Source organism: Glycine soja, chromosome 16 (assembly GCF_004193775.1).
Source record: "Glycine soja cultivar W05 chromosome 16, ASM419377v2, whole genome shotgun sequence".
NCBI classification, from domain to species: domain Eukaryota; kingdom Viridiplantae; phylum Streptophyta; class Magnoliopsida; order Fabales; family Fabaceae; genus Glycine; species Glycine soja.
Window position 1 is genome coordinate 1,471,328 of NC_041017.1, and position 21,765 is coordinate 1,493,092.

A 21,765-nucleotide genomic window follows, 5' to 3' on the forward strand; every position below is an offset into this window, starting at 1 on the left:
CTAAAAGGTGCAATTGATGACCATATATGTTTCTTTGTATTGTTTTCCACATATGAAATAAAATAGTAATTGATGGACTACTATTGGTGGGAAAGAAACAAAAGAAATTTGATACTATGCGATGGGAGAAGTGGTCCATTGAAGGGTTTAGTACAATTACAATGATTTGGATTGATCACTGGTGAACACTGCATGCGTCCAATGATCCGATTTACAGTTAATAAATGGAAGGCCACGCCATGGGAGGTAAAAGGTGAAGGAACTTCTGCTAACTTTACGGTACAATCTACTTTATATATGATCGTAAATATTAGTAATGCAACGCTCTTAATTAGCCTATATATACCCTCTACTACTTTTTTTATATAATAGGGTAGGGTGGGGGCACCGTTCATTCAAAAGCCATTTGATTTCAGACCTTGGACTACTCCCGAGGGTGATCTTACCTTACCAATATATCACCCATTATCCCTTTCGCAGTTTTAATGGGGTAATGCTTCTTTCACCATTACCTCTATTAGAAAAAAAATGTCACCTTAACGTAATTAAAGTCAAGAATGCGACTTGTCGATCGTGTCCAATTTTTATATGATTTTAGCATTTACGTGTAGAATTGTTTTGTATTTTTTTTATTCCCTAATATAAACAAAATTCTATCTGTTTAATTATGATTGTGATTATGAAAGATAGATACACAGTTTTCATATAAGAAAATCATGAGAAAACTTAACATGAGAGTTTTCCAAAGTTAGTCCTACATGAAATGGAAAAAAAAAATGAATAAAACATGATTGCAAAAAAAAAGTGTAATTTTGTCATGGTACTTTTTTTGAAAAATATTATTATTCAAATCGATAGAAACAACCAATATATATTGCTTTTAGAAATACTAAATAGATATGATGAGTTAAAATGTAAAACCACATGGTACGGTAAAATTCTTAAGATTAAAAACAATTTTGAGTTAAATTTTAAAACAACATGGTATGGCTAAAATATGTCGATTTTAGTTTTTGTCTGACTTTAAAAACCATTGATTTCCTTCCTTACATTTTTTTACATAACCTTTGACCCTAAACTTAATTAATTCTGATAACTGAAGAGCTAACCTAGTCATGCCCTAAATTTGTTGTTTTTACATGGTTTGACTGATTTGGAAAACTGGTAATTAGGTTTACACTTAAGTTAACAAAATTGAAAGTTAGGATGTTTCAGAAATATAGGAACGAAAAACCAATAGTTTTTTAAAGTTGGGGAGGAAAACTAATTAAAATTGGCTTATTTTATATGTTTAATTGTAAATTTTATTTCATTATTTTACAAAGTTTATCACTCAAATTTTTTTTCCAAGAAGTTTCATTATTTCACAACTTTTAATATTTCACCTAATAAAGTACCTTTTACTATTTTACCTTTTTGAGTTCGACTCATTTGATTATTTAAAATGATGACGTTTACTTTGTGGGGGGTGGGAGGTGGGGCATTTTCATGTACACTTCACATATAAATGAATATTGAATCAAATCATGTGTCCATTAGTTAATATTTTCAATGCAAATCATTTGATATAGGAGTATTTGATTAATTCATATTTCCCTTATATTGTAGGGTATCGTTATTTTATATTAAAATTTTGAGAAAACATAAACTTTCTTTTGATAAATATTCACATATAGAAATTAATTTTCAAATACTATCGTTCCTAACTCTGGAAATAAAATCATCAAACAATCAGTTGTGTATATAATTAACGAAAACGAAACCAAAAAGCTTTAATTTATATATATATATATATATATATATATATATATATATATATATATATATATATAGAGAGAGAGAGAGAGAGAGAGAGAGAGAGAGAGAGAGAGAATTCTAAAATCATCAATACACACAATGATTTTTAGAATAAATTAACCAACAAAGTATCCATCATTTTTGTAATATTTTATTTTCTTGGGCATGTATTTCAGTAGTTATTTGTCTGCTTTCATTGTTTACCGGCCATTGTTTATGGGTAAAATTGATCCATCATTTTCTTTAAACCTCCCATCCAAAGCTAGACAAGAATTAGGATTTTTTTTTTCCCCAATTAGAGAACTGACATTTAGGTGCACCGGTTTTCAATAAAATAAAAAAGAAAATATTGCAGGAATGAAGTTCGAACTTGAAATTTCTGTCTACGATTAGAAACATAAAAATGATGTATCAGGAACCTTTTCCCGTTACAAATATGTAAGACTTCAATTGATGATTTTTTATTGTTAAAAAACTAGTTTACTTGCGTAATTGACTTTTTTATAAGCTGCTTAATGGAGTTAATTGTGTATGTGTTATAAAAAATAATAAGTATCCCTAAAATTAACTATACAGATACAGCGATAAGTTTATTAAGTTGCATAGATATTTGAAGACTGAATACGCCATAAGAAGTAATTTGATCTCGTAGTTCCGAGCGTAAGAAAACAATATCATAAGTTACTGCTCACGTATGTAATTAAGAAATAGACTAAGTTAATTAATTAATAATCATTTAGGTGATGAAGAAAAATTCGGTATCTATATGCATGTTTTAGAATTGTTTTTTTTATCATTAACAAGGGGTCAAATTTCTTGATTTTAACACTACCAATAAAAAAACGATCACAATAATATTGTTGCAATATTATCTTGTTGGGATAAAGTTCTCAATATATACTTATAAAAAAAAGAGATAAAATGAATTAAGTTTCTTTTAACAAGTTAAAATTAACTTATGCATATACTTAACTTTTATAAAAATTCTTTCATCCAACTTAATTAAAAGCTAAACTGTTATGTTTTTTTAATGTTTTTTTTAAGGAAAGTGCATAATTTAATTTTAATCTTAATTAAAAATTCATTTTCTTTTTTTTTATGATCAATTTATTTTTTTTTCTTATTTTTTTTCCTATAAGTGCTTATTGAAAAAAAAAATTCCAAACATGCCTATAAACGTCAAAGTAAATAAGGGACACCATGAGGTGCTAAAAGAAATTAATCAACGACATTGACACACACAATTCAATGACTATAAAAGTTTTACCCTTGGAATTGAATGAGACAATATATGGCAAGTGATCTATTGCTGTATGTACTAGCTAAGTCTTTTTTCTTTTCAATTTTCAGTGTAATTCAATAATAATTAGTAATAAATGTGTGATATCATAACATTCATAATGACTATTTTTTTTTACTGACTTATAATGACATATAAAACTATGCATGCGTGGATGAAATTAAGCATAAATCTGCTAATGTTTTTTTTATAGAAAAAATCACTATCATACACTTACAGATTAAAGTTTATTTATTTTGTTGTGGTTGTTAACAACAGAAAGGTTGGAATTATCAGGTCTTTTGTCATTTCACCGTGGCTGCTTTGAATTTGAATGCCAACAAGAGAAAAAGAAATCCATCCCTCCCCTTCTTACCCTAAACCATCAAAACATACACACTTAAAACAGTGCCTTTGACAGTGCCTATTATATGACTTTGCTGAATAAAATCGATCTTAATTATTTAAACAGAGAAGATATCTTTTTGTTACATATAAATGTATTTTTTTTTAAGATAACTTCTCATAAGAAAAGACTGAGTATTTTGAAAGAATTTTTATAAGTATGACAATATAGATGGGAAAAATAATTTTAATTTGCAGGGTTGAGGGCTAACAAATTATGTGATAAAAAAATTACTGAAAATTATAACGAAATAGTCTATTTTATATATTATGATGAATTTTTCATTTTAGATTGACTAATTCATCGAATAAACCACTTTTCAACTTTGGACATCAGGGTGATCTATTATAAATCGAAAATAATAATCAATGATACATTAAAGTTCAGTATGATATTATTTGCATTTTTCAAAAGATGTTCGTAAAATCTGATTATTAAAGTGATGAAAGGTAATCATGTCAATGTCACATTTTGTTACAGTTAAACTTAACAATTTTTTCTCCCATATTTTATATATGTTTGAAAATTAAAATCGAATTTAGTAGAAGTAAAAAAAATGCTAATCAATGTCTTTGGTTAAAGAAATAAAAATATTTTTAATAAAATGTGTCAAAAATGTAATTTTATTATGATTACCAATGCATTTTAGCATGAATTTTAATAAAAAAAAAATAAAGTTATCTATTAATCCCTTGACTAATGGTCTAGTAGCAAGACGCACTCAAAAGAAAAAAGATTCCAAAATATTTTATAATTTATAGCACAGTAAAAGTAAGGCTAATTATAGTAAATCTGATCGGCATAATTATTTCATGTAACTATAATATCTTTTAGAATTAGCTTTTGAAAGGCACAGGAAATACCATCACTAAGCCAACATAATCATGCTTATATTGCATGAAATTTTGAGATTACGTGAAGAAATTGTATGGTCTTGAAGTTTTACTTTTAAACCAACAAATTAGGACCAAATGTTCATAAATTTACTACACACACATTAGTATATGTCACTACAAAAATATTTTTAAGTCTATGATCATTTGATTTTATGCTAACATTTTTCAATATTTTTAATTATATTAATGAATAAAAATGAAAATTTTATTTAAATATTGGCAATACTTTATTAAATGTAAGTATAATAACAATGCATAAAATATTAAATGCATGGCATTTGGAATTTGGAATTCATAGAATCTCAACTAATACATTATGTATGTTATGATATATTTACGTGACATTTCAAAGTTGTTACATATTTAAAAGAAGGGAGTGAATGGAACCAGCTATATAACAGCCAATCATGCCCAGTAAAATTAAGTTCAGGAAGTATATTAAAGAAGTTATTTCCCCGACTGTTTTTCAAATGTAATTCATGATCCTTCAACATATATTTTTTTTATTTTATTGCAATATACCTATCACTGGCTCAGGGGCTAACATCTAAAAAATTACTTTCTAACGTTAGATATGAGATTAATTGACAACAAGTACACTTGGAAGCATGCTGTTGTAAGTTACCTTTCAATGTTGAACTATAAAAAGATGTTGAACTAATCAACCAGGCACTGAAAAATAATTCTTATCTACATCAACTTTTTCTTATGATGAAATATATCCATCTGTTGATAACTTCTTGAGAGTGGCATGTAAGACAATATCCGTTTTGCAGTTATATATATATATATATATATATATATTGAAGGATATTGCAATTAATATGATCACTTCAAGTATTATCTAATTAATTTCCTGACTTAAATATCAGTTATTGAATATGCATGATGCTTGAGACCTAACACCCATATGTTCAGGAAAAATGTACCTTGATTAAATTTTCTAAAATCACACTGAAATGGCAGCTGTTAAGTCTTTAAATCATAAGGCCTGGTTTGGTGGAGCTTCTATTTTCCCTTCTGCATAAAACGCCCATAACAAGCAGACATTAATTAATTATATGGATAGAACTAATTAACATGAGTATCAATACTACTATATGTATAACTGACAAACATTGACTTTAATACACTCTATCTAGCTAGCTAGGGGTGATGCAATTCCCAAAACAATGATAACCTTCACGTTGCTAATACACAATATTCATACTATATCATCATATGAATATAAAGTCCATGATTTATAATCAAACATGAAGCGTAATAGTACTAGCTAGGGAATAATTAATCCCTTGAATTTATGGTTAACTTTAATAAACCAATTGACTCTAAGGATGCTTTTATAATTCATGATCAATGGCATGTGTATGTATGAAGGCATAAAACCGAATCCCGGATCTACCTAGCAAAATATTGTCAATGTATGACCATAAAATTATTCTGTTTGTGTGTCTTTCCTAATATCATTTGGTTTGCTTAACTAACTTGTTGTATGCAAGATCATGACTAAATATGTTAAGAAGGATGATAGGAGAATATAATACAATAAAAATTAAAGAAAAAACCAAGATTTTGATTATTATTATTTTGCCTTGTTTTATCTGAACTATCTTTTCCTGTCTTGTTGTTGGGTTCCAAGCATTTGAAATGAACTTGATCATCTCCCCCCAAAAAAGAGGTTCCATTTCTAGTCTCTTTCATTCTTTAATTTCCAGCAGTCATGAGGATCCTTCCAAGACTTTCGAGAGCTCATGGAAATTGACTTTACTCCCATAGGATCTGACATACTCCTATTCCTATTATTTTAACAGAAAAAGGCATCACATTCAAGTCTGTGTAGCCAAAACAAAGGTCCTGCTCCTATGTATGTCTTGTCTCATACACTGTTGATCTCACTGTCCTATATATTGCTTTTGCTTTCCTTTCCCCATTTCACATACCGTGAGAACATATAACATTCTGTTTGATATATCTCCTTTTTATGCCATGAACAGTGTATTTTGCATTAAATGTCACTCTTAATATTTTTTCAAACATAGTGGTTTCTATGAGTCTATTACTCCCAATAAACATGGAGAAAATATATGAATAGTCAAATGAAAAAAGTGTTTGTATCATGTAAACCTAAAGGCTAAAGCAAAATGCATCAATGTGCCCCATCAGTGACACACACAACTCCCTTTGCTCAGTTCATATTAATTCACACGATAATTTCAAAAAGTAGCATTTTTTCCTCTTTAATAAGATAGATCAATCAAATCAATTAGTCCACGTTCTACATATCTCGGATGAATCAAAACGACAATTTTTATGAAAGGAAAAGTTTCACTTTCTTTCCTTATTATAGCATATGTTCTATATCCGCCATATAATGTCAAGTTTCACACACACACACAAAAGAAAAAAAGGTACTATAAGCTAGCTGATAATTGATCACCTTAATCACCAAAGTAAAGCTCCTTGACTCGATGATCCAAAAGTCTTAGCTGTAGTGTAATTATTGCAATATCTGTGACAAATCCAAAGAATGTCTGTAAGTAACCAATGAGTTTTGTTTTCAACTATCAACAGTAGCAACACTGTGACCAAGACTAATTAAGCATCACATGAGGAATCTAAATCATAAAGTCTAAAAGGCTTCATAAATTGTATTATCTCTTAAATTAAGGTAATTAAGCATCAGAGATCAAATGCCATAACATTGAGATAAGCATCAAATAGAATTAGGCTACATACTCTTTGACGCATAAAAAATTTCATTTTTCCTATATCACGTTTATGCGCAGTGCTAATCCAGACAAGAAGGCGGCTGATGAATAGTGACAAAAGCATATCACCAAAAAAAAAGAAAAAAAAAGGTAAGTAAGTAGCAATGTGGAGGGAGATAGAGGAAAAAGGGAGTGGTGTTAGTACTCATATTGATATATATATAATCAATAAATTATTTATGGTAACAACAGCGTAGTAAGTGGAAAAAGTAATGAAATTAAATGTAAGGGAAGAGGAATAAGATCAGAAAAAATTACCCTTTTACAGCTGTACAACTTTCTGAGCTTTATCTGCAAAGCTAAAATGCCTAACTAAGCAGCAGGAGCAGTGTGTTGAACGACATCAACCCAACAAGGCTAACAGAAACATTAGAGGAAAGAAGAAAGCAACAAGCTTTTCTGTGTATCATTAAATGCAGTAAACGGAAAGAAAGAGAGAGAGAGAACAGTGTTGAAGCAAATATTAAAATAGAAAGAGCAAAAGACATATATACTATAATAATAATAATAATAATAATAAATATATTTGTATTGTATTATACACAATTGAAAAAAGGTCTAAGCGTAATTTGATCTCCATGGATTTCATTTCCCTCTTTTAGGTTGTGAAACGATGGATGTTCCAATATTTCTTCAGGGGCCCAAATCCCCAGCTAATTAATTCATTGAGAAGTTCTAAACGTACTAAAAGACTTCAAAACGTGCAAAAGCTAAAGACTAATTACTGATCAAAAGAAGAAGAAAGTCCGGGAGAGCCTTTTCTTTCCTTTGTAGCTGATGAAAGAAACAAAAAAGAGAAAGGAAAAAAAATAAAAATGCTGCAAAAGAGAGTGTAGCTAGCCCAGGTAGTAGGTGGTGATGACTTTAGATCAAACTCGTATCTTCTTCCATTATTTTGTTTCTTCAGATCAATTTTTTTTTTTTATCGCTTCCGGTATTGCAAAGAAGGGTCCAGATCAAAAAAGATTGAAGTTGAAGGTTCCCCTACTCCTCCTCTCTGATCTCCAAACCTTGCTGCTGCTGCTGCTGATGATGAAAGTGTGTCTTCCCTCAAAAGCTGAAGTGGTGGTAGTGAAGAATTGGAATTAGCCATTGATGAAGATGAGGACAGCAAGCTGAAGCATTTGGGGTGGTCTTCTGATGTTGTTGAAGAAGCACATTCCATGTTCACCCCAAATAGCCTTAGTCTTTTCCCTGCAGTGCTAGGACTACTAGAACCACTACTCTTGCCACCATGGTGTTGATGTTGATGTTGATGTTGATGATGATGATGATGGAGGTGGTGAGCAACTGGAACAGAATCAATGATCATAGGAGGAAGTGAAACATTGCCACCTCCCTCTTGTTGTTGTTGTTGTTGCTGTTGCTGCTGTTGTTGTCTTGTGTTCAAGGTTTGGTGATCAGCCAATGGCATTGATGGGGGTGTTGACCTGAGGTAAAAGACTGAGCCAGATCCTGAAGTGGTAGTATTAGTAGTACTACTCATCTCATGATAGTAATTGTTGTAGTGATGAGTAGTACCATTAATTCCACTTCCACCACCATGGTGATGAAAGGGATGATACATGGTGTTGTTGTTGTAATTGAGGGGTTGTTGATGTTGCAAATGGTCATGGTGGCGTGGTGGGGTTGGGGAAGGGAGGGAGTACAATCTGTCAGTGGCACCCCATCTGATGGACATTAAGTGATGAGGCTGATTGGGAAGAAAGAAAGGTGTGAAGAGTGTGGTTGAAGGGTCGACAGGGCCATGATGGTGATGATGATGATGATCACGCCTTCTCTTCCAATCTATGTACAACCTATGCCTATACGATTCTCCAACACCACGCTGGAAGGAAACAATGTCACCCGCATCAAGCTTCTTCTCTTTGACAAAACGGCTCCAACCTTTGGTCATCACATAGCTCTGGCTGCTGTTCCAATAGGAGTACCTGAACCTCCACAACTTTCCATTCCTGTCCTCAAAATTCAGCAACAGACCCTTCTCATTGGCTGAGGAATCAAGAGGGAAATACTTCTCAGCATGCTGCTTTGGTATCACCAACCTGTTCAGCTTCCCCACATCACTTGGTGTCACTACTTTATCAAACATGTGCTCCTTCTCAGCAGGCTGTTGCTGTTGCTGCAGGTTGTTGTTACCATTGACAGAAGAACTACCACTTGCTGCATGATGATGAGCATAGACAGAAGAAGAAGATCCTGGCAAATTCCCTTCATCCTTGCTGCTACCAAGTGACAAGTCCATGAAATCTAGCTGCTTTGTTGTGTGGTGATGTTGATGATGTTGATTGTTGTTGATGATGAAATTGGAACCTGCTGCATCCTGGTGCTGGTGTAACAACCCTAACCCAGATGATGAATTGTGAGATTCTGGAGACTGAATTAGATGATCATGATGAACAATATTCATCCCCAGCCATGGATTTTGTTGGTAAGGGATATTTATTACATGATGATGGTGAAGAGGACGTGCAACAGCACTAGTAGTAGTAGAAGTATAATTTGATGATATTGAAGGAGCAGAAGAAGAAGATAAATACAAATTAGAGGGAGAAGAAGAAAAGGGGTAGTAGTGGTGCTTACGGCTGCTTTCTTCTTCTGCTGCTCCCTCTTCCTCCTCCTCCTCCTCTCTGCTATCAGAGTACCCTTTCACTTCTTGCATCAACTCCATAAAATTATACCCTGACCCCACCTTCAATTCTGCTAATTATAGCCCTCTGGATCTTACAAAATTAAATAATGTCACCCAAATTATTGAAAAAAATATTAATTCATCAAGGAAAGGGAAAAGGACGAGGAGTAAGTGGGAGGAGGGAAAACAAATAAAAAAAATATATAAAAAAAGAACCAAATTGAAGTTTGACAACATAAAAATGTAAAATTTAGAGTCTGAAGAAATTGACAAGATTATATATATAAAGGAATTAAATTACCAAGAAAAAATATATAGTTGGAGCTAAGAAGATATTTGAGTAGGCAGATAGATATGTGAGGCTGTGAAGAAAACAAAGAAAAGCAGATGTATATTTAGCAGTACAAGAGAATTGTGAGAGAGTCGGTGCCTTCATATTTGACCATGAGGGATCATCATCAAACCCTAAAGAAAGACAAGGCACGGATGGAGGATTCAAAACGGGGTTATTGTTGACCTAAACAGCTCGATATGTTAAAGAGAGAAAGATGGAGATGGGGGGAGGGGTGATGTGGGTTTTATCTAACACAAAGTGTAGTTACCTCAAAGGAAGCTTCTTTACAAGTAAGAAAAAAGAACCAAAAATGTTTGTTGCAACCCAGTTTTATTCTTAACATAACAAGTCAGAGAGAGAGAAAGAGAAAGAGGGTTACTACACTTACGTGGGGGCCCATGAATAATGTGCATATTGGGGTCATGTGAGCAACTAGTCGTTTTCATAATATTTGGGATATAATAATAATCTGTATAAAATATATCATGATTTTAAATTGTGATTATAGTTGTGTTGCCGTGAATCAAAGAATATTTGCATTGCATGTAACTGTGGAAAAATGTGATCACAGTTGTAGTGGTGATGTGTATAGTATCAAAATATTTTGATAAGTTGACATAGTGATCGCAATTACGATTGCGAACCCGTGTTTAAAACCATGATATATATGCTTCCGGTTCTACAATAAAAGGCCAGTTGTTGTTCCAGAAGCAACGAGCTACTTTCACTTTGTTAAATCGGCACCCTCCTTATTATTTTTATTTTTTCTTTTAGTTTTGTAAAAATTACTATTATATAAATGTGGAAAATGGTTGTTGTTATTAGACAGAAGAGAATGCCAACGGCGTAGTAGAGGAGAGAGAGTGCACAGTGTTAAGTTGTTTTGAGTTTCTCTTTTTTTGACTTTTGGTGCCATTCATTGTGTGCTGTGTGCTGTGTGCTGGTCCCTCCCAGCCGTAAGTAAAGGCAATTAGCTCCGCTGGGAGCCTCAGACAACTTTTTTTTTACTTAATGATATCTCTTTTCAGAAATAATCTCAACATATAAACATCTTTTTTAACAATAATTCAAACTTTAAGTTGTCACGTGACAACAGATTAAGTGTATGTGTTTAGAAATCTATCTGCTTAATCCCAATACTTATAAACTTTCAGATGAAAGTTTCAACACAGTTATTTTAAAATATTTGCTTTAAAACACATAATTTTTTCGTTCAATGTGATTCCAACGCTAATTACATAATCCTTATTTAACCTAGCTGAGAGATTGAGAACACCACACCTCTCTTTCTCTCTGCTTTACCTTCCTTCAGTATTCTCTTTCAATTATCATTTGATCACTTCCTCTCCTACTGCGTCCTAAACAACCATACATGATTCCCTCTTCAATATTCTTCAACTGTATAAATTTAAGGGAAAATAAATAAATTCCAAACCAATAACTTCTTCTTCTGAACTTCCAACTCCCGAGTTCTCTCCAAATTTAATGTTCCGGATCCCAAAAAAATGCCAAATATCACCTTTTAGTTCTTTCTGGCTTTTAATTATATTACTTCATCGTTATTGTCATGTATGCATATAATTTCTTCCCTTTTCCTAATTAATTCTTCACTACATAAAGTTTTCCACTTTCATTTTTTTTTAAGTTCTTGATACGATGCTTGATTCTTGAAAGTTCTCCTTGATTATTTTAAGGGGAAGTGAGGAACCAAACCGAATCTACCTGTGTTATGAAATACAATTGTTAGAACTGAGATAACTTTTTATATGTATTTTTATCATTCCACGTAAAAAACATTAAATTATATTTTTTTATGCATGACATGCCTTATGAGGTTTTGTGTCAAATTAAATTATATTTTTTCTTTAATTAATTATTCACTAAAATATATTTTTAATTGCATTAATTAATTTGAAATATATTTAAATAAAAAGTTTAAGTTCCTCTATTTGTATATTTTATTTATACTTATATTATCATTAAAATAAAATAAAATATGTATTTTTAAAATTATATTTTTCACATTTTATATATAATTAAAAATAATGATATAATGTATGAAATATTTATTTGATTATTATATATGAGTGAATAAAATTAAATTCTAATTTTTTACAATTTTTGGGACTGTAAAAGATATTCTTGATTTTTCTTCATTTTTAGTATGAATAATAACGTGCTTTGGCAAAACAAGAAAGCTAAATCAGTCCAAATGTGTGTAAGTTCCCCTAAACACAAATGATTGCAATATCAAAACAAGCACATGTGATATTTATTAATAAGAAGTAGCAGGTACCTAGGAGATTAGTACAAAACAATTAATTATCAGTTTTTTTTTTTCAATTGTCGATTAAATTCAAATGAAACAAATTTAATATGCAGTTTTGCTACCCACAGAGTTAAGAAATTTCCTTAAGAAGATAGAAAGATGGTATTTTATAGACTTGTTAAATGTGGATAAACCATGTAACTTGGGGCAATAACAAGAAAAATTGAAATTAAAACAAGTTGAAGTATGTAACAAAGAACAAGTTGACACAACATATGCAATTAAGCATAACCGATGATTTAGCTTCTCTCGTGCCCGTGGTTGACCTTTCATTCGGTACTTATTCATTAATTCAATCACAATATTATGTGTCTTTTTATGCAATGTTTTTAAAAGCAGACCAATAATTGAATATGCCAAAGTATTGTTTAAGATTTAATAGTTGAATTTTAATTGAATGCCTTGTATTAATAAAATTAATAAAATTATTATTATTATTATTATTATATAAATAATACTAAAAACGTGATATCATAATTTTATAATATTAAAAATTAAAATTAAAATATAATTTTATAGATTCTTAACAAGGTAAACATAAAAATACATATTCTAAAAAAAGGTAAACAAAAAATTTGAAATAAAATATATAATAATACTTAACTTTAAGTTTCAACAATATAGCTGTAAAAAAAATTCAACAATATACACCGATGTTTATTAATAATAACGAGTTTATATTTAGAATGAAAAAGAAAATGACAAATACTTTGAGTTGATTTATTTTTTATCTTTTCAAAACAAAATCAAAATAACATTCTATTAAGCCTTTTTCATTGACCAATTGTGAACTATTTTTTTGTTGATTTTTTTTTTCTCATTTTGATCAACTTTATTGATTTTAACCCGGTTTTTTACATGTTGGTTATGTGGTTTCTTTAAACGAGACACTCGTTCTCAAATTGTTATTGAACCACTTGTAAATATTAATCATGTAAGTTTTACATGAAATGTCCTCTCATCAATGTGACAAACTGCATTAAAGATTTCACATAAACTACTGATATACTCAAATAAAAGTATAAAAGCGAGGGATTGTTCTCATTTTACAAGCCAATTTTATAAGATTGAGTTAGACTCAATCCTACATTCTTAGTATTGAGAAAAATTCAAGTTTTCCATCCGTTAGATAATGCCAAGATACAACATATAAGTGACAATAACTCTTACCTTATGAGTTATCATGAATCTATTAAGCCTATCATTCACCATATTATCTATGCACTAAGTTCAAAAGTGGTGGACATGAGGGGTGTATTGGCCCAAGCTACACATCGGTCAGAGGTAATATCAAGATAAAATATATAAGTGGAGACATCCCGCATCTTACAAGTCAATTTTGTAAGATTGAATTAGATTTAAACTGACATTCTAAGATATTATTAGAACTTATTATAGATCTATTAAAGGTTTATTCAAAATATTATTCACGTATTAAGCCCAAAAGTTATGGACACGAGAAAATATATTAAAAAAATAAAGTCTAACATTAATTATAGATAGTATCAAAATAAATATATAAATGAGGGACAATCTTAATTCTATATGTTTGTGAATAAATTTGGAGTTCTAATCAAAGCCCTCAAATTGAATTTAGAAAACATCAAATGTGCAGCAAGATAAATTAAAATATCATGATCGAATAGTAGATATTTTTGCACAAGTGTGGGAGCGAAAGAGTGAGAAACCTCAATCTGTAAATTATTTGATTTGATTATGCTTTGAAAGAATTACATTCTATTTTTTGAGAAAGTAATTGGAAACTGATCAGAAGATTAATTACTGTTTAGAACAGTATTTTGCTTTGTTTCCAATTATTATGTTGAGAGAACAGCTTGCTAGTGTAAAAAAGTGAAGTAAACAAAAAATAAATAACAAACTAGCGTGGTTTATATGTTTACCTTTTCATATATAGTTATGCTTCTTGACAGCAGAAAGCAAACATGTCCTTGTCTCTTTGATGGCTGAATATATTGTTAGCAGTAGCATTTTAATACTGTAGACTGTACAATTAATTGAAATTGCTGCTAGCTAGCTCTATACGAAATAGATGGCTATGTTTATGAAAAGTAAGTATCATGTGGTCCAGTGTGTGATCTATGTGCCTATTTCTATGGGTTGGGCAAAGTCTCCAATCACCATAAATTGCACATTTGCATCAATGATATAGACAAGCAAAAAGATTAACATTGTCATACTCAAGTTGTAGAAGTGGTAGAAACATAGGGAAGAGAGAATCAAACAAACTGGTTGCTAAGCCTTCGCAAGAGATGAATGGAGTCTAGTCACAGTTCAATTACAATTCTATATGCACGTTAACTCCCATTTACAATTGTGATACCCTTTATTGTTTCTTTTGGCACACTCTTTGTAATAAATTATTTTGACATCAACAAATTATAAATTATTTTAGACATACTTTTTGAAATAATTATCATAAAATTCAATAATTTTATCATATATAATTAACAGTATAATTTTAAAAATTGTTTTCCAAACATTCTACTACTACAATAATAATAATAACAACATGCTTTTAGATAATAAAAAATACATAAAAGATGGACATCACCATAAATATATTCTTATATTATAAATTATAATACAGAACTTAATCCATATTCTTGTTCTTCCTATTTTCTCAATTAAACATTCATAAAATTATCTATTTTCCTTCATTTGAAGGTGTATTTCACATACTACCTCACAATTAATCAAAAAAATTATTTTTTTCACCCATCTCAAACTATAATTCATTTATCTTTATTTACATATTTTATCTTCTTATCAGCCTATCCCTTAATTACAACCTACCATCTTTTATCTCTATCTCTAAATTAAAATTTGATATTTTTTATGAAAAGAATTGTCAATAATTAAAAATGATTTTATATCACAATTTTAATTATTTATTATAAATATTAATTAAATATAATCTATATATTTGAATAATATTTTATTAGAGTGTCGTTTGAATAAATTTTTCTACAAGTATTTATAGAAGAAGCATGTAAAAAAGCAAAATAAATTCAATTTTTCTCATAAGTTAAAAAAAAATTACGCACTGAATTTTTATATAAAATTTTACATCTTCGAAAGTTAGGATGTAAAAATTGATTTTAACTTAGGAGAGAAACTCAATTTTTTTTTTTCTTTCTTATAAGTGATTATGTTCAAGGAAGAATTAATTTCCTCAAATAAGCTATCTTAGGCTTGAGAGTAGAGGATGTCATAAATCATAATGCTATGAAAACAGCAACACAAAGACTGGTTTCATTTCCTTATTTGTTTGTTATTGGTAGCTGGAAAAGTGGACAAGCAATAGAAAGCGATTGAAATTCAAATTTACTAACTAATATGAATCCATTGAATGTGAAAGAGAAACTAAAGGAGGAAATGTATTTCATACCCAAAATAATATATTAATGTGTAACCGTGCATGCTTTGCATTTTAATTAATTGTAGTAATATTTTAATTTTCTTTTGAGTTCCCCTTTTGTTAGTTCCTGCTATTAAACTGCAAACAGTTGGTAGCACATACCGAGAATTTTCCGAGGAAATGTCACAAACACAATCGCACATGTTGCATTGAGGACAGATAGAAAGAAAAGAACTGCATACCTAGATTCCAGTTAAGGCCCTAGGGCAATCGGAAGGAAAGGTGGTGCCGCCGCCCTCACCCTTCTCTTTTTTAGCTACTAACACAAATTTAAAGCCTATAAGGCTGAAAACCCATATCATCACCAATATACAAAATAAAATATAATATCCATTGGGGACCCCTCTCTTTGATATTTCAACAAATAATCAACATACTTTTTTCTGCATTATACTATTATATATATATAATATCAAATAAGAGAATATTCTTTTTATGTGAAAGTGTAATTTTTTTACATAAGTACCTGAGTTGAGTTTTTTTTTAATCATTTGACTTTTGTGAGTGATTATATGATTTAAATTTTTATCTTACCTTAACCCTATTTATAAGATCAAATAACATTATGTTAAACTTAGTAAAATGACAGATCTTGAATTCAAAGTTTTCATAAAATAAATTAAGCAAACAAAAATTCATAAATTAATTGATACTTCTTTTCGTCATTGTATTTTAACATACAATATGCTATTAAAAATATAAATAAATAGTTATCATTTCATTATATGTTTACAACAAATGTCTAATTACATAAAATTTTATATATATTGAATTGATAAAATTTGTTTTTGAAAAAAAGTTATTGTAGGATTTTTTTTTAGTAAAGTTATTGGAGGATGTTATTTTACAAAATTTGACAACCTGATATCAATAAATTTATCTTCATTTTTTTAATGAATAAATCCCTCTTTGTTACATGTACTTTTTTGAAGGATTAACTCGTTATATGCACTTAAACTTAAGAAAAATCAGTGAATATTAAAGTTATCCATTTCATTCTCATGTCCAAATAATTAATTACCAATTTGTATATAACTTATTTAACATTTATTAATTATTTATGTATTTAATTCTGCTACTTACAAATAATAATGTAATTATTTGTTTATTTATTTGAATTAGTCATATTTTATATTGAATTACTTAATGCATGGTAACTAAATTGTTTAGGAAAAGAATTTTAATATTAAAGTAAATTTAAAATGATAGGTTATTCAATTGCTTTAATTGACTTTCCATTGTCTATAAAAGAATATATATCTTGTTTGAAAAAAAATGGTAGGTGAAATGTCACTGCTTAGTGTTCTTAATGTCTTAACAAGAAGGCCTTTAACTCTACCAATTAATCCAATTAGGTTTCCTTGGATAACCTATACTCTCAATTCTCTTTGTCATGATCACACCACCAATACCTCAACCTCCTCCTGAATCTAAATACCTAAACCTCACTAGCAACAACTTCTCTATATAATCCAGTCCACATTCTTCAATCCTTCAATTTGAAATTTTACAACCTTGAGGAGTTGAAGTCATCTCCATTGTCAAATCAAGAGCCTCAACCTCTACGAGGATCATTTTGAGGCTAAATATATATTGTCGATAGGCATGGCCAACTTGTAGAATATCTACAAATTGTGCTTGTTTAAGAACCAACTTACGTACCTTAAAGCTGTCAAAACATCTCAGGAAGTGTTTCCCTCTAAGGTGGCCTGACTTTCTGAGCAATCAATTTCACAATTGCATTCCGATTACCCTACATTATCTTAGGGTGTCGAAGGAGCATGTGATCTTATACAACTTGTTCTTTGGTTTGTTGATCTTATCAATTATTGATTTTGTTACGATCTTCATAGTAAGGGAGAAGAAAGGAAAAATCGAGAAAATATTATTTATCTTTATAAATAATTACAGAATTTTATCTTATTTTTATTTCCCCCTTGTTTTTAAATACTTTTATAGAAGATACTTAATGAAACAAAATGTTTTTATTTACTATTTTCTACACAAATATTTGAAAACGAAATAAAAATTATATTGAATATTTATAATTATTCATAAAATGTGATTTTTTTTCCAAATCAAACACATCCTTAAAAATTACACTTTCCTATGCCGTTTGATTCTAATTAATATTTCAAGGGCGTTGTTAACATGAATCCTCAGACCTAATTTTAAACAACTACAAATTAAGATGAACATTAAAAAGAAATATTTATAATATCAAAAATATTTTAGGAAACATTAAAATCAATAATTGAGGATAATTATGGAGGAAGGACATTGCTAACATAAATCCTCAGACCTGATTTTAAGCAAATATAAGAAGAAGAAAAATATTGAGATCATAATAGAAACATTAATTTTTTTTTAATTTTAGTTACTTAATTAAAAACAATTATTAAGACTGATGTTAACAAAATCGATATGTAAAAATCCTATTGTCCCAATTCTCAATCCAATTTAGTTAATATCCAAATAATAAGTTTTTTTTTTCTTTATCCTTGAGATTTTTTTTAATCCAAATACATATATACTTAAGATAACAAGGAGGGCCTAGAGTGATATGAATGGTAAGGTGTATTGTACCGAACCATGTAATAAATGGTTCCACAAGAGACGAGAGTAGTGTAACACTGGTATGGATGACATGCAATAATTCGCGGTACGGTGCAACTGTTGTCTTCTCAAATATAGCTATAGCTTGTGCTATTATGTGTTTAGCGTTTGGAGTTTTGGACCACCTCCTCCTATATAGTCCTACGTACCTACACACACCCCAACTGTAAAATGCATATACACAGTCTCAATTGCTCTTCTTTTTCTACCTCTCTCTCTCTCTCTCTCTCTAACAGCTTTATGAGGTGGCTTCCCTTCTCTTTCGGCCTTGGTTAATGAATGGTAGGGTGGGCTTATAAGTGCACACAAAGTCCACTCATTGGTTGCAACAAATAATTAAACTATACTTAAATAAATAATTTTATTTCTTAAACATAGGGTTTAATTAATTCGTAAGTTTGTATGGATGAAAAAACTTATATTATACAAAATTAACTCTAAATAAAATAAGTTTGAATAACTCGAGATTAATTCTTAGTTTTCTACCTATGACTATCTGAGTTCACCTAAAAAAGAATAATGAAACTATAAAACAAATTATTTTAGAGGGAAATGGAGGTCAGCTATATATAATAATAATAATAATGACAATATAGAACATTTTCTTCTCCTTCATAATTCCTTCTCCTATATACCTTCTCTCTTTTTTTAGGTGGGGGTGATTAACTAATGGACTTGATATCCCCACGTCCACTAATACCATACTAGGCCTTTTGTTTTTCTAAGGTCTTTAAATATCAAAGTCTAATTCGACTTCAGGTTTATATACCAACTTGTAACAGTAATGTTCTCCGAATCATATGCAAATGACATTTGCCAAAAAAGATAAATATATTCATAGGAAGTAGACTTCTGCTATAACTATTATATCCTGTACTGCAATCACCACGGGTCTCTTGTTAGCTATACACATAAATGTAAACTATTGCTATTATTATTTGTCAGCTCTCAGTTAACGACCATAGAAACTTTAGTTAAATGATACTTATAACAGTTAATTAAGATAATAATTAGTAATGCAAAGAAATATGACACTATAAACATGTTATATATACATAAATGGTAAGGGAGTGCAGTTACACAGTTCATTTTTCTAGGGTATATCATTTTCCAAGTTCATCATCAGGCCTTTAGGTGGGGCTCTCAATTTTTCAGATTTCCATTGTTGGAGTTTGGGGAATCGAAGTGGGGTGAGAGAAAAAAAAGGAAGGGGATTGGGGTTGGACCAGTATTTTAACCAGCTAGCACTGCAACTGTGTAAGTGTTTTGAATTGAAGGGAGAATGCAAAAAATTAGGAATTTAGAACACACGTTATAACGGGTTCTTGTAGAGACAACTACATATGCCATATTTCCAGGGAATTACTTTTAGAGACAGTTATGGGTCATTTTACCACACAAAAAAAAGAAAAAAGAAAAAAAATATCCTCGATAACCCAACATGGGCTTAAATTTCCTCCTGAATTAATTTCTACTTCCCTTATCTATTGGTCGAGTTGTGCTTAATTTTCTCATCAAATTAACGTTAATTCATTTGGCTGCATTATATATCAGTTTTATTAGGTTGACAATTTGGGTAAAATTAAAGCAAGTTTAAATACAAAGGTATACCGTATACCTTAGAGAAAGAATCATCCATAATGCTATCGTACCAAGATAAATTAAATAGAAGCTAGCCTTTAAGTTTTCCATCAATGACTTTCGGAGTCTTCTCTTGAACTATTATGTGATTGTAATTCACCCTTATAATTTTTTTTATCATTGTTATTGTTATAATCCATAAATATATGTATTTCCAGAACAAATTAGCACTTTATGAATTTATTTGCATAGGTAGGCATTATAAGGACATACGCTTTTGATTTAAGAATTTTTTTTATTAATTATCACCTCTATTTTATCTGTAAAAAATTACAAATAAATAATCTTATTTATACACTTCAATGAAACATATTCTTAGGAGTTGCTTAATTTTGAGAACATATTTTTTATTTTATTTTCTATATTTAATTTTAATTACAAAATGTTACTTTATTTTCATTTTTTTCTTGATTTATAAAAAATTACTATTTCTTATATAAATCTTTAAAAATTAAAAATTTTAAATACTGTAACATTTTTTTTTGTAATTAAAAAACAATATATATATATATATATATATATATATATATATATATATATATATATATATATATATATATATATATATATATATAATCCCAAACCAAATGACTATTAATTAATTTCTCTCCAAAACAAACCCTTATAATTTTTTTCTTCTTCACATTTATGTTCTTCCTCAGTTTTCGAATCACTTTTAGTACATCATGCATATGTGCTCTAAAGTAGTCTACGTACACATATATTAGGGCTAAGTCAAAGTAGCTCAACTTTGATTTTAAGAAAATTACTATCCAGCTCATCCTAGTCGAGGAAATAAACTTTCAATTATAGTAAGCCAAAGAGATTTCTTTTATATTTTTCGCAATTGACTTCTTTTATGTTTTTCTCAATTGACTTTTCAATTTCCTGCGTAGAACTTTTTTGCACTTATCGCTAATAACTCCTTCTAGCAATTGGCTAGGATTCTAATGTTACTACTTTGTGAAATTATATTCAAAATACTTGAGCTTTAAGTTAAATGAAATTTTGGGATGAAACCTTTGCATTTCCCACGGGTAGTACTCAACAGTGGAAAAAGAAAAACATATTCTTTGAACTTTTATATTGAAAAAATAATTATTTACATCACAATCTTAATGTGATGCATATTGAGAAAAACATGTGTAACATCATATATACTTTGCTAAATGATAGAGTAAAGTCAAAAGATCACATCAATGCTCGAAGAGACCTTAAATCCATAGGGATAAGACTTGGCCTTTGGCCAAACGAAAATGATAAATATCCTTTAGTTGTCTATACACTGACTAGTAAAGGAAAAAAGACATTCTTGACGATGTTAAAAATATTACCTTGTTGGATGGTTGATACATAAAATATGTACTTGTTAAGGGTAAGTGTATCATATGCAATAGTAATAGTAGATTCGAAAGTTCGGATATAGTACCCTAAAGACTAATTGTATTCCTAAATTTTCTAAATTGCATAAACTAAACAATTTTGGATTTTTAATATGAGTTCGGGTGTTGTTATGATTGCATTCAAGAAAATAAATTAAAGATAAACAACAATTTCAAGAAAGAGATATATGTATGAGAGATAAATGTTTGGATTATGATTTCTTGATGATAACTATTATGTATAAG

At 29.7% G+C, this 21,765-nt stretch overlaps 1 protein-coding gene and 1 long non-coding RNA gene across 4 annotated transcripts; both read right to left on the reverse strand.

Moving 5' to 3' along the window:
- Positions 1-4,175: 4,175 nt before the first annotated feature.
- LOC114390990 lies at positions 4,176-7,383 on the reverse strand. The gene is made up of 3 exons (XR_003662045.1): positions 7,115-7,383; positions 6,816-6,887; positions 4,176-5,398 (listed from the first exon to the last, which is right to left on the reverse strand). It is a non-coding gene; the product is annotated as an uncharacterized LOC114390990 (long non-coding RNA).
- A 268-nt stretch (positions 7,384-7,651) lies between these two features.
- On the reverse strand, positions 7,652-10,417 carry LOC114390989 (B3 domain-containing transcription factor NGA2-like). Of its 3 annotated transcripts, none has more exons than XM_028351966.1 (3): positions 10,080-10,417; positions 9,730-9,863; positions 7,652-9,489 (listed from the first exon to the last, which is right to left on the reverse strand). In XM_028351966.1, exons 2-3 carry the CDS (start codon positions 9,815-9,817, stop codon positions 8,069-8,071), a joined length of 1,509 nt encoding a protein of 502 aa, XP_028207767.1. In that variant the 5' UTR covers positions 9,818-9,863; positions 10,080-10,417; the 3' UTR covers positions 7,652-8,068. The 3 variants fall into 3 exon arrangements, with proteins under 3 accessions (XP_028207767.1, XP_028207766.1, XP_028207764.1); XM_028351965.1 differs by having other exon boundaries at positions 9,730-9,869; XM_028351963.1 differs by lacking the exon at positions 10,080-10,417 and having other exon boundaries at positions 9,730-10,041.
- Between the last annotated feature and the right edge of the window lie 11,348 nt (positions 10,418-21,765).